Genomic DNA, 15,499 nt, shown 5'->3' with positions numbered 1-15,499 from the left:
GTGTTATTATTTATTTATTATATTTATACAAACAGCTGTAAGCGTACTTTTGCCCCACCCTGTATGTATATGAATGATTGAGTCACTTCATTTTTTCGTTGTTACTAAGAGAAGAGTGATGTGGGAGCCTTAGTTTTCTCTGACTCAGCCTCAGAAGGAAGCTTGACCTTCTCAGTGTGTCCCACTGTTGATTGACACACACGGATTTGTCTACACCTTTTTAGGCCAACCCTTGCTACTTCTCGTGGGCATTGCGATTTGAAAGTGTGCTTGCCATCAATACAAATGGTTTCTTGTCATGAAACCACTCCATTTAAGCTTCACGTGGTGCCCTCGTGGTTCTGCGTTTCTAGGATGCAGGGTGATTCATTTTTAGACCTTCTAGAAAAATCTCACACAGAATCTAAAGACAGGATCCCTCGGTTTTGTGTTACTGCGGTTTGTATATTATCTGGCCTAATGTGAAACTGATGAAGATGCTGAGAACAGCAAGTAGAAGGAACTTTGATATCAAACAATCCTTTATTTGCTATTGTTCACTTTTTTAGAACCAAAAGCAAAGCCCTTCCTGGTAGGCGCCTTAGCTTCCTGCAGCTTCCCTGGAGTAATTCCTCCTGCAGATTAATAAATGCCGCAGGAGCCACGTTCACCTGCTGGCCCGGATGTTTGTTCTGGCCCCAGGGATATTCACTTTGTGTCGTTGAAGCCTCACTTCCAAGTGGAATCTTCCAGAAGCTTCTACCTGGCATGTCGCCCTAGGAAACTTCTCAGGAACTCTGAAGATTTGGAGACCCCGATGCTGGTTGAGCAGGTGGAGAGGATCCAGGCAGAACAGCCTGGAGGAGGTGGGATGAGGCTTTTGTTCCACTGCAGGTGATGGAATGGGGGTGGGAGGATGTAGGGGAGAGAATTTCAAATAGCCAGACTGGAGGTAGCCGGTAGGAAAGCAGGTTGGATGTGTGCAAATCAAACAAACAGACAAAAAAGAGACATTAGCAAAGGAAAGTATTAGCTTGTAATATGAGGGATGTGCCTGAACTCAGGCAGACATTTGAAAACAAATTTTGTCAGCAGATTTTTCTCCCCTTGGTTGAACTTTAGTCAAATGCTCAGGAATAGGTGCTGTGATCTGAGGTCACAGCTCTTGATCCAGAATAGACCCCAGTGATGACCCATCAGGGAAACCCCATGGACCAAATGCCACTGTTCTCGGCATAGACACCTGAGCTACTTGGTCATCTTCTGTCCCAAACACACAAACAAAAACGCTTTGTGTCGTTATAAGCAGACATTACTATTAGGACAGTCACCTTCTGTGAGGAACTGGGCTAAACAAGAAGCGTTTGTGCCCAGCGTGGGGCTTCAGTTGCATTAATCATCAGGGGAGGGAGGACTTTGCAACTTGGGATCATTGTGCACATCATAGAAGTGCTCAGGAGCGTGACTTTTGTTGTTCCTTCTGCCTGTAACTATCACCGCTGCCACCACTTTGGAGAATGTAGGGAAGAAGCTGAAGTGAAGTGCTGAGATTTAGTGTGTTTCCTGCAGCCTGATGACCAGACCACACAAACTCACTGAGGATAGGTATGAGTTGTGCCCCTAGTTCAAGGGCATTTTTAAGAACCCCACTGGCCTGCTTCTGTTTGGCTTATAGGTGAGAAAATACAAAATTGTCCTCAAAGTTCAAGGCATAGAAGTGCATTTCTGAGTGTTTTTTAGAAAGAAGTCCCAGCATTCAGAATCAAAACTGGACTTGAGAATTCAACCAATGGCTGGACGTCGTTCAGTTGCCTAGAACTCACTGGGAGAAGAATGCTACATCCCTGTGGTTTGGGAGACCTCTCTGAGTCCCAGAACTCCCTAAGAGTCTATGTGACCAAGTGCTGGACGATATCTCTGCCCACCCAGCTGACTTCCCAGTGGCCCAGCCAGAAGATTCCTGCTGAATCTGCAGGTACCCTATCCAGCTTTCCCAGGAATTTTGTTGGCACTCAGAGGACAGATCCCTTCTGGCTTTGGTCAGTTGACTGTGGGCAGGTCTGACCCGGGGCAACCCAGCCCACCTCTCTACTATCTAGGAGGCTGTGCCATACCCTATCCAACCAGGCTGGGGAGGGCTCTCTACACATCCAAGGTTTTCTTCCTTAGATAATCTCCCTCAGTCTCAGGGTGGCCTTTAGAAGTCTCTTTCCTCTTGATAATAAATTCCCTGTAAAAAGTCTCTAATTGTTGCCCTAACTGGTTTGGCTCGGTGGATAGAGCATCGGCCTGCAGACTGAAAGGTCCCAGGTTCGATTCCGGTCAAGGGCATGTACCTTGGTTGCGGGCACATCCCCTGTAGGAGGTGTGCAGGAGGCAGCTGATCAATGTTTCTCTCTCATCGATGTTTCTAACTCTCTATCCCTCTCCCTTCTTCTCTGTAAAAAATCAATAAAATTTATTTTTAAAAAAGTCTCAAATTGTTTATATTAAGCCCCACTCTGTGGTTTCTGTCGCGTGACTAGACCCTGGCTGATTCCTGCAGCCATCAGTCTTAGTCAGGCTGGGAACTAAGGCTGTCTGACTGCAGATTCGACTCTATCTGATTATTTCTCAAGGACCAGTAATTTCCAGTACATTAAGTTGATTAGTGTGATTAAGGCGTTTAGTCTGCTTTTACATTTTTGATAAAAATCTATTTTAAATAGCGCACAGGTGTTATTTCATGGTCATTATTTTTAAGAACGGAGATGTCTACTGCGCACATGGCTTCCTTCTCACGGAAGCCCTCCCAGAACAGGAGTAGACGTCTGTTTATCTTTTCAAAATAGCAACCCAGTGCCTTCCCCTCCGGGGCTCCTTTCTCCTCTTTGTCTCCTAAGCCCTGGGATCTTTCATTCCTGTTGGTAGTTCAGACACAGAGCCTCGGAGGAAACCAGGAGGAGCGAGTCCATTTTTCTAATTGTTTTTTTTTTTTCAGATGTGGTTTGTCCAGCTCATAGATTATAAGTGATGTGTACAACATATTTCACCACTTCTGGTTGTGGTCTCCACTTCACTCCCAAACCTTCTTAGGCAAACACTCTTCACGCACACATCCATCCCACCTTTCTGCTGAAGGCCCCCAGGGACCTCTGAACTCTGGGGTCCCTTTTCTGTTGTGATTTTGCTTGTCCTCTCAGCAGAACTTGGCACCGCTGATCACTTCCTTTTGTTGAGGATTTTGTTTTCTTTTGTGAAGCCACGTTCTTGTTTTCCTTCTGTTTCTGGCAGCTTCTGGCTGCTCTCTTTCTTCTTCCCAGCCTCTAGGTTTTCAGCCCCCCAGGAGTTTGTCTGTGGTTCCTTTCTCTTCTTTATCTCCTCACTTTTCTCGGTGATGTCATCTACTTCTATGCCTTTAAATATCATCTCTTGGCCAACCACTCCCAAATCCCTACCTCCAGCCTTCACCTTTTCCTGCAAATCAGAGTAGTTTATGTAATTACACACTTAATACCTAGTCCCATGTTTGTCTAACAGTCAAATCTAACCTGGCCTGAATAAAACTCTTCATTTCTCCGCTTCCCAACAAGCCACGTTTTCTCTTAGTCTTGCAAATAGTACCACCACCATCTGCCAGTTTCTCAAACCAAAGATTTGGAATTATCCTTGGTTCTTCTCTGCCTCTGACCTGCACATCCAGTTCATTAGCAAGTCCTGTTGACTGTCTACAAAACACACCCCAGTCTCCCCATCTCCACCAGCACCTCTCCAAACCAGGCCTCCACCATCTGGGCAGGAGTGTGAGCCTCCTAATAGTGACCCTGCCCTCATCAGAGTGACCTTCTTAAAACAGATCAGATGTCGTAACTCTGTTTAAAATCTTGCACATGGCTCCTACCACTTAGAATGAAAACCAAGTCCCCATGATCTGACCCTCACTGCCTCGCTTCCTCTCCTTGTCCGCTTTCTCCTTCACCCATGATCTAACCACCCAAGGCTCTTCTCTGGGCATTCAAGCATCATCCTACTTCAGGTCTTTGCATTAGAGGTTCTCTCTGCCTGGAATGTTCTTCCTGTAGCTCACGTCTCCTATTATTTAGATTTCAGCTTAATGGTACCTCCTCAGAGAGGCATTCTGTCCTGGACACGCCAGGGGAAGCAAACACCCAGTCACTCTCCGATTCATTAGCCTGTTTTAATTACCTGGGTAACAACTTTTTTGTTTTAAATATGTTTTTTATTGATTTCAGAGAGGAAGGAAGAGTTAGATAGAGAGAGAAACATCAATGTTGAGAGAGAATCATTGATTGTCTGCTTCCTGCACACTCCCTACTGGGGATGGAGCTCGCAACCTGGGCATGTGCCCTTGACTGGGAATTGAACCATGACCTCCTGGTTCATAGGTTGGCGCTCAGTCACTGAGCCATACCGGCCAGGCTGGATAACAAGTTTTTATCGGTTATGCAGTTTGTTTTTTTACTAGTGTTCTTTGTAGACTATAAGCTCCATGAAATCAGGGATCTTTGGGGACTTGCTCCCTGCCGTTCTCATTCTGCAGGTGCCTGTCTCGCATTCGTCAAGGGCTAGTTTGCAGCTGTTGCAGGAATGAGGGAATTCAGTGGCAGAGCCAGGCCTGGGACATAGGATTTCCTTCTTTCATTTCTCCTCTAATTTATACCAGGATGTCTTTTGCCAGTGAAGCACTTCCTGGCTCCAGGTTTATTGATAATCTGCTGTTTACTTAAAGTTTATGGTAACATTTCCTAAAACACTTCCAAAGTTATATTACCTTTAATTCATTTGCATTTAACATCTTCTTTTAAACGTCACCTTTACTTTAAGTATGATAGAAAACACCTTTACATGGCATTTTATGACCTGCATCTTTTTGGATTTTAATTTTAAAAAAAAAATTTTACAAATTATTTGCAAATTATGCAGTTTTTACTTCTGACTGTCAGAGATGGGCACAGCCCTGGGCTCGGCGACAAAGGCCCAGATCTGTTTCTGCTCTTTACACAGACTTGCTCTGCTCCTTCCTGCTGTCACTTTCTCTTCCAAAAAATGTTACCGTTCATCATCAAGAGCCGAGACCAAAGTCACTTCACCCAGTGGAATATTTTTTTAAATCAAGGCTACCCAAAAGTACAACCTGGCCTATTTATTTGATTGATTTAGCCGTGGTCCTGAGGGAGGCACCTTGGTGCTGGGATGAGGTGCGGGCACTGGGACCCGCCCTGCAGCGCATAGGGCAGCCACCTCTGTGGACGGTTGGCGACGTTGGCACCAACAGATACAGTGGCACGGTTTTAAAGTGAACATGTTACTGTTCCGTGTTTACTCCTCCTGTGAATATGCTTTCTGGGCTTTATTTTGTCTTAAGACCAGGTGTCCTTTTATCTCTGGCTTTCCTGTTCCACATAAAAGGGACCGAGGAGTTCGCCAGTGCTTGCGGCCCCCGACGATGCTGAGCTCTCCAGGTGCGGAACCTGCCCGCTCACTGGTTGCAGCGGATGCTGCCTCTGCCCTGAGGAGACGTGGGAAACATGCATTCGTGTGTCTCGTTATAGCTACATCCAGAGTCTCACTTAATTAAATTAATTAAAAGACAGGAGTGGGCCTCAGGGCTGGAGGGTGTGAATTTTACAGTATTGGAGCTGAAAGAGGCCTAAAGACATCCAGATAATGTCTTATTTAATAGAACCTTCTATTCTTGTTTAATGTCAAGACTCCTTTTGCTGTTTGGAGGGATGTTCCTAACCTACACCATTATCCTGGATCAGGAAGTGGGTTTTATTTGCACTTAAAAAGCAAGGTTTGGGGCTTTTAATATTGTGGTTTGGGTTGTCAGTGTGGTACATTTTTAGTATTTTCATCATGTGCCTCATATGGGAGAGTTCTGATGAGGGGCAGAAAAAGCTGAGCTCATTTTACTTATCTTCCGTTGATTTTACTTTGAAAAACCATCATAAAACGTGGTGTGTTCTGCCCTTTCACAGGGGCGGGGGAACACAGTTTATAAGAGTTTGCTCGCATTTTCATGCCAGAAATCTTGAGCGAGAGCAATTAAGAATAGTTTTTCATAACTTTCATGGGCACAAGGATACAGTTCAGTGGCCTAACACAGCTTCAGTTAATGGAGGGGTCTGTTTATCAGGCCAAATGCCTGCATCTCCAGGAAGACTGATTGCATTCATTGTACGTTGCACATGACTAGACAATTTCCCGCAGAGGAGAAAGCCTTGGCCCTTCACACTGGCCTCTCCCTTCAGTGTGAGGCAAACTCTGTTCTCTTCTTCTTATTGGCTCACACCTAAAATAAACAAGCCAGCAACCCCAGGGCCTCTTCATCTCGAATGACCCATTTCGCTCTAAGTTCACGTGTGTGCTTTGTCAATTTATGTTTCTAATTAGAATGTGCTTTCAAGTTTACATTTCCACATTGAAATGTCAGTCTGAGTTTTTAGTGACCACAGACAATTTATCATGTCCCCGTTGTTGGACATTTGAGAGGGTTATCAAGTTTTCACTGTTGTGAATAGTCTTGCTATGAGGAATCATTGTATAATTTTTGTCAGAAAGCAAGGCCTACTTTTTTACTGAATTTATTGTGGTAACATCGGTTAATAAAATTATATAGGTTTCGGGTGTACAGTTATATAATACGTCATCTGTATGTTGTATTGTGTATTCACCAACCCAGGTCAAGTCTCCTTCAGTCACCATTTCCGCCCCCCCCCCCCCCCCCCCCCCGCCCCGCTCCCCGCCCCATACCCTCTTCTACCTCCTCCTAGCTCCCTTCCACCTCCCCGCAACCCCCTTCCCCTCTGGTAACCACCATGCTTTTGTCTGTGTCTATGAGTGTTTATGCTTTTTTTCCCTCAATCCCTCAATCCCTTCACCTTTTTCACCCAGCCCCACAACCCCCCTCCCCTCTGACAGCTGTCAGTCTGTTCTCTATCTATGAGTCTGTTTCTATTTTGTTAGTTCATCTTGTTTATCAGATTCCACATATGAGTGAAACCATAGGGTACTTGTCTTTCTCTCACTGGCTGATTTCACTCAGCAGAGTGCGCTCCAGGTCCATCCCTGTTGTCACAAAGGGTACGATCTCCTTCTTGTGTTACAGCCGAGTGGTGTTCCATTGTGTAAATGTGCCCCAGCTTCTGTATCCACTGACGGGCACTCAGGCTGCTGGCACCCATCACGCAGGACTGCCCTTTTGCTAAGTTGACTTTGTCGGATGCTGAGACCCTCCACGCGGGAGACCCTGCCTTAGACTCCTGTATCCCCTGCACCTTCTGCAGCTCCTCGCACACAGCACGGTCTTCTCTCTGTTTAAATATTCAGGGAGTGGCTGCACTTTAGTTTAAAATCAAATTTGTGTTAAAGACATTTGAGACGATGAGCCTCTATTTTAGTAGATAGCACATGTTATGAGCCACTCTCTGCACTCGTGATTAAGATAGGTTTGGGGGGGGTGAAAAAGCCGTTTTTGTTATTTTCTTAATTTAGCAATTGGGCACATTTCTTAAATCCTAAGAATACTGTCACTGTGCCTTTTGGAGTGTACGGTTGTACTGAGCGAGAGCACTGTGCTGGCCATGGCAACAGAGAAAGTGCTGCTGGGTGGGGGGTGGGGGAGTGGGGGGTATTAAGGAGCAGCCTTCATCCCTGCTCTTTGGGATTTAACGATCCAGTTGGAGAGAAATTGTATCCGGGGCGTGCTGGGGACACAGGTTTCCTTTGGGTATTGTGGGAATCCATTATGTTAATTATCTGTGTTTCCTAGACCCCGTTACTAATAAGATAGTATTGTGTTGGTCTTTTCAAATCCGCACACAGACCTACCCAGGAAATCCTCTTGCCAGTGCGAGGCTGGGCTGTTCACCTTGATAACGCCTTTGGTGGCTGCATTTCCAGGTCATTTGTGTGGGGCTTTGTTGAAAGGCTGCTCCCTCTGCCCGCGTCCCATCTGCCCCGTCCTCCTGGTGTACAACTCCTTGGCAGCGCCCGCTTCTCTGGGCTCTGGGGACCCTGGCTCAGTTTGCCTGAGTGTAAATAAAGATGCTCCGTGGAGTCAGTCTGTGAAAAGGAAGGTGAGGAGACTAGGGGCAGATGCTGTCTTTGTCGGGGATGATGGCCTTCCTGCCACAACCCTCAGCATACTCTCCGTGGTGGTGCAGATGAGAATTTCGGCAGCGCAGGTGGGCGCAGAGCCAAGGCTGCTGTTCTCGTCGCATATTTGTTCTGGGAGCCCATGGGCTGTGGACCCGGCGCTTCCCCACTACCTGCCCTCTCCTTGCTTCCTTCATCCCAGCTCTGTTCCTCTGTCAGATGGTCCCAATGTTAAGGCAAATCTCATGCATGCATTTTTCTCTCTCCTCCTGCAGGGGAGCTGCTGAGTCAGCCCAGACCGGAAGGAGTGGCCGAGATCATTTGCCCCAAGAACGGCAGTGAGCGAGTGAATGTTGCCTTGGTTTACCCACCTACACCGACTGTGATCAGCCCCTGTTCCAAGTGAGTTCTGAACGTGGTCGCCCCTGCCCCTCACTCCTGATCCTGCCTCAGTAGTTGTGATGACAAAAAGCCAAGTTCAAGTATATCTCAACAGACCTTACAAAGTGTCTCCCCCAGCCCCCAGAACAGACCTAGTTATCTAGGTGACATCAACACTGTGGCTTATGTAGCAAACTAGGAGCTTTTATTTTTTTCTTATTTGTGATTTTTTTTAACCTTTGCTGAAGAAAAAAAAAGTCAGAGCATTTTTGACAACTTTATTGAGATATCATTTATATGCCATACAATTCACTCATCAAACATGTATAATTCGTTTTTGCAGCTAAATGCAATAAAAAAAAAGCATTGTTCTCATGGGTAGTCTTAATTCTGTCATTGCAGAAGTAAGTGGGCCCTCACCTCAGGGAACAGTGAGTGCCCATCTATAATAATAAAAGCGTAATATGCTAATTAGACTAGATGTCCTTCAGCCGGGGTTGTGAGGAAAGCCTGAGTCCCGGGTGCCAGAGGGAAGCCGGTGCCGGCAGCCAGGGGAAGGAAGGCCTACTCTTGCATGAATTTCGTGCATCGGGTCTCTAGTTAAATAAGAAAAGCTTGCGGAAAAGCGGTAGTAGGTTACTTTTCCTCTGGGCCTTTGGTCTGTATCAGTCCTTGGTAGTCAGAGGCTGTGTTGTCTGTTCTCATCTTCCCCAAAAGGGGCTTAAAGACAGAGAATGCACCTGTGTGAATTAACTTTTTTTTTTAATCCTCACTCGAGGATATTTTTCCATTGATTTTTAGAGAGAGAGTGGGAAAGAGAGAATGTCAATTGGTTGCCTCCTGACCAGGGCTTGGGCCAGGGAGGAGCCTGCAATCAAACTGAGGTACATGCCCTTGACCGGAATCGAACCTGGGACCCTTTGGTCCGCAGGCTGACGCTCTCTCCACTGAGCCAAACTGGCTAGGGCTGAATTAAGACTTTTGGATACAATGTTAACTTAGTATTATAGATAAAACTCATCCTTTTTTCTTTTTCTTTTTCTTTTTCTTTTTCTTTTTCTTTTTCTTTCTTCCCTTCCTTCCTCCCTCCCTCCCTCCCTCCCCCCCTCCTTCCTTCCCTCCCTCCCTCCCTCCCTCTTTCTTTCTTTCTTTCTTTCTTTCTTTCTTTCTTTCTTTCTTTCTTTCTTTCTTTCTTTCTTCTTTCTTTCTTTCTTTCTTTCGTAGTATTAAGAACTAAACAGTGAAACCACTTTTCAACTGAGATGAAATGCATTCTTACCACAAAACTTGTCTTCTTGGAGCAGATCTGGTATCTTGGGTGCTGTCACTTCAGCAAAGTATTCAGGCCGGAAACCTGCATTTTTCCTCCTACTTGACCACATAGAAATTTTTTTTTTCATATATAAGCTTTTTACAGAGAGGTTGGGAAGTTAACATGTGAGGATGGTGACCCGTCATCTCCTCTGGAGAAGCTTGCTACCAGGCTGTGTTGGGGAGAGCTGTGTCCCTGGGGTGTCGGCTCTCCTGCCTGTGGGGGGCTCTCTGAGGAGGGAGGGGCCTTCATTGTCACACTCATTCGCCTCATTAGACAGAACACCTCCAACCCCTTTTTCCTGGGAAATAAGAACACTCACAGAAACACATATCTAATGTCAATATATTCAGAATGCTGTTTTAGCTAACACAATAGAGACAGTGTGATGCCTCGCCAATATGCCCCTAAGACATTGTCAGATCTTGAAGTGCTTCTTAAATATTAAGTCGAATTACACAGTAACTTCTTATTAACCAGAAAATCCCCAGTCATGAACCTATCAGACCACAGAAATTTTCCTGGTCTTTGAATGGGTCCCTTTCTTTCAGATACACCGGGGTAAGGACACGGGGACAGTACAGGCACAGCAGGTGTGGGAGGGAGAGAAACAGTTGTTCAATACACTTTGCATTGGTGTAGACTTTCCTGAGCCAGGAGAGGCATTAACCTATTGCTTTGCCCTAGCCACGTGGCATTTAATGGGCAGAAGAGAGCTAGGACTCACATATCCATTTGCAGGAGAAACCGCCGTGGCCTGGAGCCAGCTTTATCGGTGTTTTCCCAGGGGCTTCTTGTTGTCCTGCCACAGAAAGACACTTACACCAACCTGGAAAAATGCTATCAGCCCTGTCTCTCCCACAGTTTATTATACCTAAATGAACAGGTCTTTAAAGTCCCCAGTAACCAGAGCCTCCTCGCCTCAGACATCAAGATGCTGGAGGGAATGCCTTTAGGATTGAACTGCTGTTGGCCTCGCTCTGTGAATGGTTTTATTTTGAAATGGATTTTTTTTTTGAAGGCCTCATACAGTGGATGGCAGGTTTGGAGTGTAGGTCTCTATTCTAAATGAAGGAAATCTGTGAAAACAAACACATCCAGGCCAGGCCCAGTGGGAGGTCTAACTTACAAGTAGATGACAATATATTGGAAGCAGGAGATTGAGGAGACAATGAGGAAATCTGTTACAGGAGGTGGGCATTACATCAGCACAGCTGTGGGCTGAGCCTGAGAGTTAGACTTGGAGCCCAAATGGGCAGGAGAAATAGGGAGACCAAGGGGGTGGGGGTGGGGGACGGCCTTGCAGCTCCAGCCGAGTTAACTTAAGCAGGTCACTGTAGAGTGATCTTTGACTTCTGTCATCCCATAAAATGCAGGTGGATGGCTCTAAGTGTGGATCCCCTGGCCAGGGGGCCTCACTGAGCAAAATTGAGCCATGCTGCCTGGATGAGCACACCCATTCCACCCCCAATTCACTTTTAGAGCTGAACATAATTTATTGTTCAAATCAGGGAAGGATTGAGAGTGGCAGGCGGGCTGTTTAATTATTACACCAGGACACCAGGCATCAACCAGAGCTGTCCCAGGCAGAACAGAGTAATCACCCTGCTCTCGGGTCACAGATCTAGACCTTAGCGTGGTTTTTAAAAAGACATTCCAAGCTCTTCTTGGACCAGTTTACTCCTCCCCTTTATTGGCCAAGTCAGAGACTGGTCATGCAGCTGCCTGCCTTTGACCATGTGTACACGGTGGTGCTCAGTGAGCTTTATGATGAAAATCCACTGAGGACTGTGATTGATCGGATATTCCTTACGAATTCTAAGCTTTTCTATTGCTCATTTACAAATGTTCTAGGTGTTTTCTTCCCAAGTCGGGAGAGACAGAGAACAAAGAATAGGGAGTGATTTATTCTGGCTTGTCTCAGTGGTTGGTGGCTGAGGTCTGGACAGACATTGCCCTGGCGAAAGGTTATCTGTCCTGAAGGAAATGAAGTGCCTCTGCTCCTGCACCTCAGCCTCCAGGGGGACACTGAGGGGTTGATTATCAGATAGAGATACAAGCCATTTCCATACTTTGCCCTTTGGGGCTGATTTTCAAAGATTTGCATTTGAGTTGAGATGAAAATTTATCCAGCAGCAAGTTTGCTGGGTTGCTCTAAAAAATTCTGACCTTCTTAAGGGTACATTTCTTAAAGCTCTATTGAGATAGACTTTCATACCATAAAACTGGCCCATTCAGAGATTATGAAGATATTTGCAACTGACAACATAGTTTAATTTTAGAACATTTTCAACAGTCCAAAGAGAAACTTCCGGCCCATTTGTGATCACTTGTGTTTGGTATAACACCTAGCTCCCTGCAGTCAGTACAGATTTTTAGTAGCACGTTCAGGAATGGCTTTGCTGCCTGTTGTGATGGCATTAAACAGATTTGTAGTTTTAACGAATTTCTTATAAACACCTGTTATCCCTGGTCCCATTCAGTCTAAAGGCAGTGAGTTGACTTGCACCCCCCCCCCCCCACTCCTCCCCCACCCCCGCCGCTAGTTTACTGGACAAAGAGGGGAATTAGAGCTGCTTGGAGGGAAGTTGTTTTTTGTTTTTGTCTTTTTTTTAAGTATAGGTAGCAATTTCAAACATAAACTTTATTTTTTAGAGCCATTTAGGTTCATAACAAAATTGAGCAGAAGGTACAGAGATCCCATATGCCCTTTGCCTCTGCACATGCACAGCCCCCCCACCATCTCCATCCCCACCCCACCCCCACCCCCACCAGCGGGCACATTTGTTACTGTTACTGTTGATGAACCTGCGCTGACACGTAATCACCAAGTCCACAGTTTATGTTGGAGTTCACTCGGTGTTGTGCATTCTGTGGATTTGGACAAGTGTATAATGACATATATCATACATGTTACAGTATCGTACACAAGATTTTTTCGCCCTAAAACTTCTCTGTGTTCGCCCCCTTAACCCTTGGCAGACACTGGTCTTTGTCTTTTCAGCTTAATTGAGGTGTGATTGACACATAAGGTTGTAAGATATTTAAAGTATGCACCCTGGTGATTTAACGTGTGCACGTTGTGAACGGGTGGCCAGCCCCTAGTGAAGGAACACACCCACCCCCCACCCCCTCACATGTCTACCCTTCAGGGCTCCTGGACAGCAGCCCAGCCGACCCCCAGGCTTTAAAGGGATGCTGAGCCTTGGACGTTAGGAGTCATAAGGGACAAAAATACACTTTCAGTCAGAAAAGAAAGGAGAAGGTAGATGGATAATGGTTACATTTTATTGAAAAAGTGTTTCTTTGTGAATTCCCGTCTCCATCCTGTTGCTATGCATGTTGAGCCTCTTAAAATTCCAATTCTGAAGGGAAGGTGGGAACTTTGGGCAAAAAGCAGCCTGTGTATTTCATTTTTAGGTTCCCTGTAGAATATTTCTCTTTCTCATTTCCAAAAACATGTAGGACAACCCCGCCCCATCCCCTCCCCAGCCAGATACCCCAGTGTATCTACTGATTTTCCTGTAAAAGGTAGAATTCAACAGGTTAGCATATGAAAATGCTTTACCTTCCATCCTGGAGCGCAGCCCACATTCTTCCCTGTGGTTTGTTAATGGACTGATCCTTGAATGTACAGGAAATGGGAATCTATCATTTTTATTTCCCGACAGCTGCCATCCCTCTTGTGTTGGTACATGTCTGTCTGGGCTCCGTCATTTGTGGGGTGGTAGCACTGAAAAAGGACCTTCAGTTCTGATTTTGGCAGGTCGTGTGTTGCAGAGCGAGAAAAAAAATGGGCCGGTTTGAAAATTGTTGGGCTGAGCTTCCTCCTTTTCCAAAAAGTACTACTAATAATAGGAGGCAAGGTTGAGGTACCGCATTTCAAAACTGCCTTTTAAACATGGGCTCTTGTGTATATACTGGAGCGTTCCATTCAAGCAAGATCCCAGTAAAATTCCAGTTATGCCCTGTTGTAAGTATTCTCAAAAATACAGTGATTACTTTGCATAGGAATGTTGGCAGTTATATTGTTATGACAAGGATATTCAAGACCAATTGAAATAGCCTTTTATAAAAAGTAAGATGAAGACCCTGTGGCCTGTATCTCACCAACTAAACAGGCAGAGTATGTTTAATCGCACTCAGATTTGTTAATATGAACTCGATTAAAAAAAATTCCTTTAAACAATGGAATGAGTTAAATTTGGCTTTATCACAGTGGGGACTTTTTCATTGGTCACAGAATTTTTTAAATGCGGAGCGGAGGACGGGGCAGGCTGCCTGCGAGTTTGCCTGGGGTGTGGAGCAGGTTGATTTGCATTGACTTGTCCTGTTCTTTGCAAAAAGTGAGCAGCTCCTTGCCTTGCCGCTTTCACAGGTGAGGAGCAGTGTTTCTTTGGTGATGTAGTCTCCCGTCAGCCGCATTGATATGGCATTTGTTCCCTCTCTGCTTAGGTATCTCCATACTTTCTTGGAAAATTAAGTGGAAAAGATAGTGCTTCTTTCCCTTATGCCACCATTTTTACTGTGCCCGCTCTGACTTTAGGAGCACCAGTGTTAAGGGTAAGTCTCTGGGAAGCAGAGAGGGTTTCTGAACTACTGACTCAGAGAGTTTAGGGGCAAAGGGGGGATTGGGTTTGGGATGAAGAGATTGTATAGAGCAGGACAGCTTACAAATCTTTTACTTGTCCAGAATCAAGACCCATTTGGGAATTAAGGATAAGGAAAATGCTTGATTCTTTCACCCAGTTCACTGTAATCCGGCATGTATCAGTCATCAGATCCTTATTGGAAAAAAGAAGTCATCTAAAAAAATTACTCCAATATTAGACAAGACGATAACATCAGGAAAAGCTCAGTTGATCAGCACAGCCGATAGCTTTCTAAAAGCCATGTTTGTATTTATTTTCTCAGGGCACTTTGATGGGCTCGGGAATTAACTTCCTGAGTTGGAATCTTCCGGACTTGACTTGTTTAGCTGTGAGGTAGCATCTGTCAGATGCAGATTACGGAAGCGCTAATCTCCTGGGGTTACTGGGCGCATTAAGAGAGACTATCACAGCCCTAACCAGTTTGGCTCAGTGGATAGAGCGTCAGCCTGCGGATTCAAGGGTCCCGGGTTCGATTCCGGTCAAGGGCATGTACCTTGGTTGCGGGCACATCCCCAGTGGGAGGTGTGCGGGAGGCAGCTGTTTCTCTCTCATCGATGTTTCTAACTCTCTGTCCCACTCCCTTCCTCTCTGTAAAAAATAAAAAAAATAATAATAATTAGAGAGACTATCACGGGGAAAGCATTTAGCATTGTTCCTTGCACTGAGTAAATATAGCTCAATAAATTCAGTTGCTCTTATTTCTACCCAGAATTACTAGTGTTGTGCACTGGGGGTGGCACATACAGGTAATAATGAAAAAAATTCATAATACACATAGAGATACTTGAGTAAAATCCACCCTCTGACTTACTAGCAGGGTTTAGCTTGTTAATGGAGGTGCCTGCCCACGGAAGGTACACATGAGTGCGGGATAGGTAGGTGAGGGTGTTGGCCTCCCTTCCCTGCCTTTTCCATGAAGGGGTCCAGGTAGAATGCACGAGGATCTGTTGGTAAGGCCGCCTGCAGTTACCAGTGAGCATCGATACCCAGCCCAGGCTTCAGGAGCTAAGAGATAAGCAGTAGCATTTCTTTCGTGTTGTAGTCACGCATGCCTACGTGACTGGATGAACTCCTC

The 15,499-nt window shown here is 45.5% G+C and overlaps 1 protein-coding gene across 2 annotated transcripts in view; it reads left to right on the top strand.

The window, feature by feature from the left end:
* Nucleotides 1-15,499, top strand: part of MFHAS1 (multifunctional ROCO family signaling regulator 1) — a 72,854-nt gene that overhangs the window by 50,778 nt on the left and 6,577 nt on the right. The window contains exons 2-3 of one of the 2 annotated variants that reach the window (XR_011470729.1): nucleotides 8,355-8,481; nucleotides 14,228-14,335. Coding sequence is in view for 1 of the 2 variants with exons in the window: in XM_070408319.1 (XP_070264420.1) it covers nucleotides 8,355-8,481 (127 nt within the window). In the remaining variant the exon portion in view is untranslated. The remainder of the gene's footprint in view (nucleotides 1-8,354; nucleotides 8,482-14,227; nucleotides 14,336-15,499) is intronic. The other variant, XM_070408319.1, reaches the window with a different exon arrangement.

This window comes from Myotis yumanensis, unplaced genomic scaffold, assembly GCF_028538775.1.
Source record: "Myotis yumanensis isolate MYYU_CA2020_CCGP unplaced genomic scaffold, mMyoYum1.0.hap1 SCAF_3, whole genome shotgun sequence".
NCBI lineage: Eukaryota > Metazoa > Chordata > Mammalia > Chiroptera > Vespertilionidae > Myotis > Myotis yumanensis.
The sequence above is the reverse complement of the archived record's forward strand: the minus strand, read 5'-3'. Positions and strand labels throughout refer to the sequence as shown.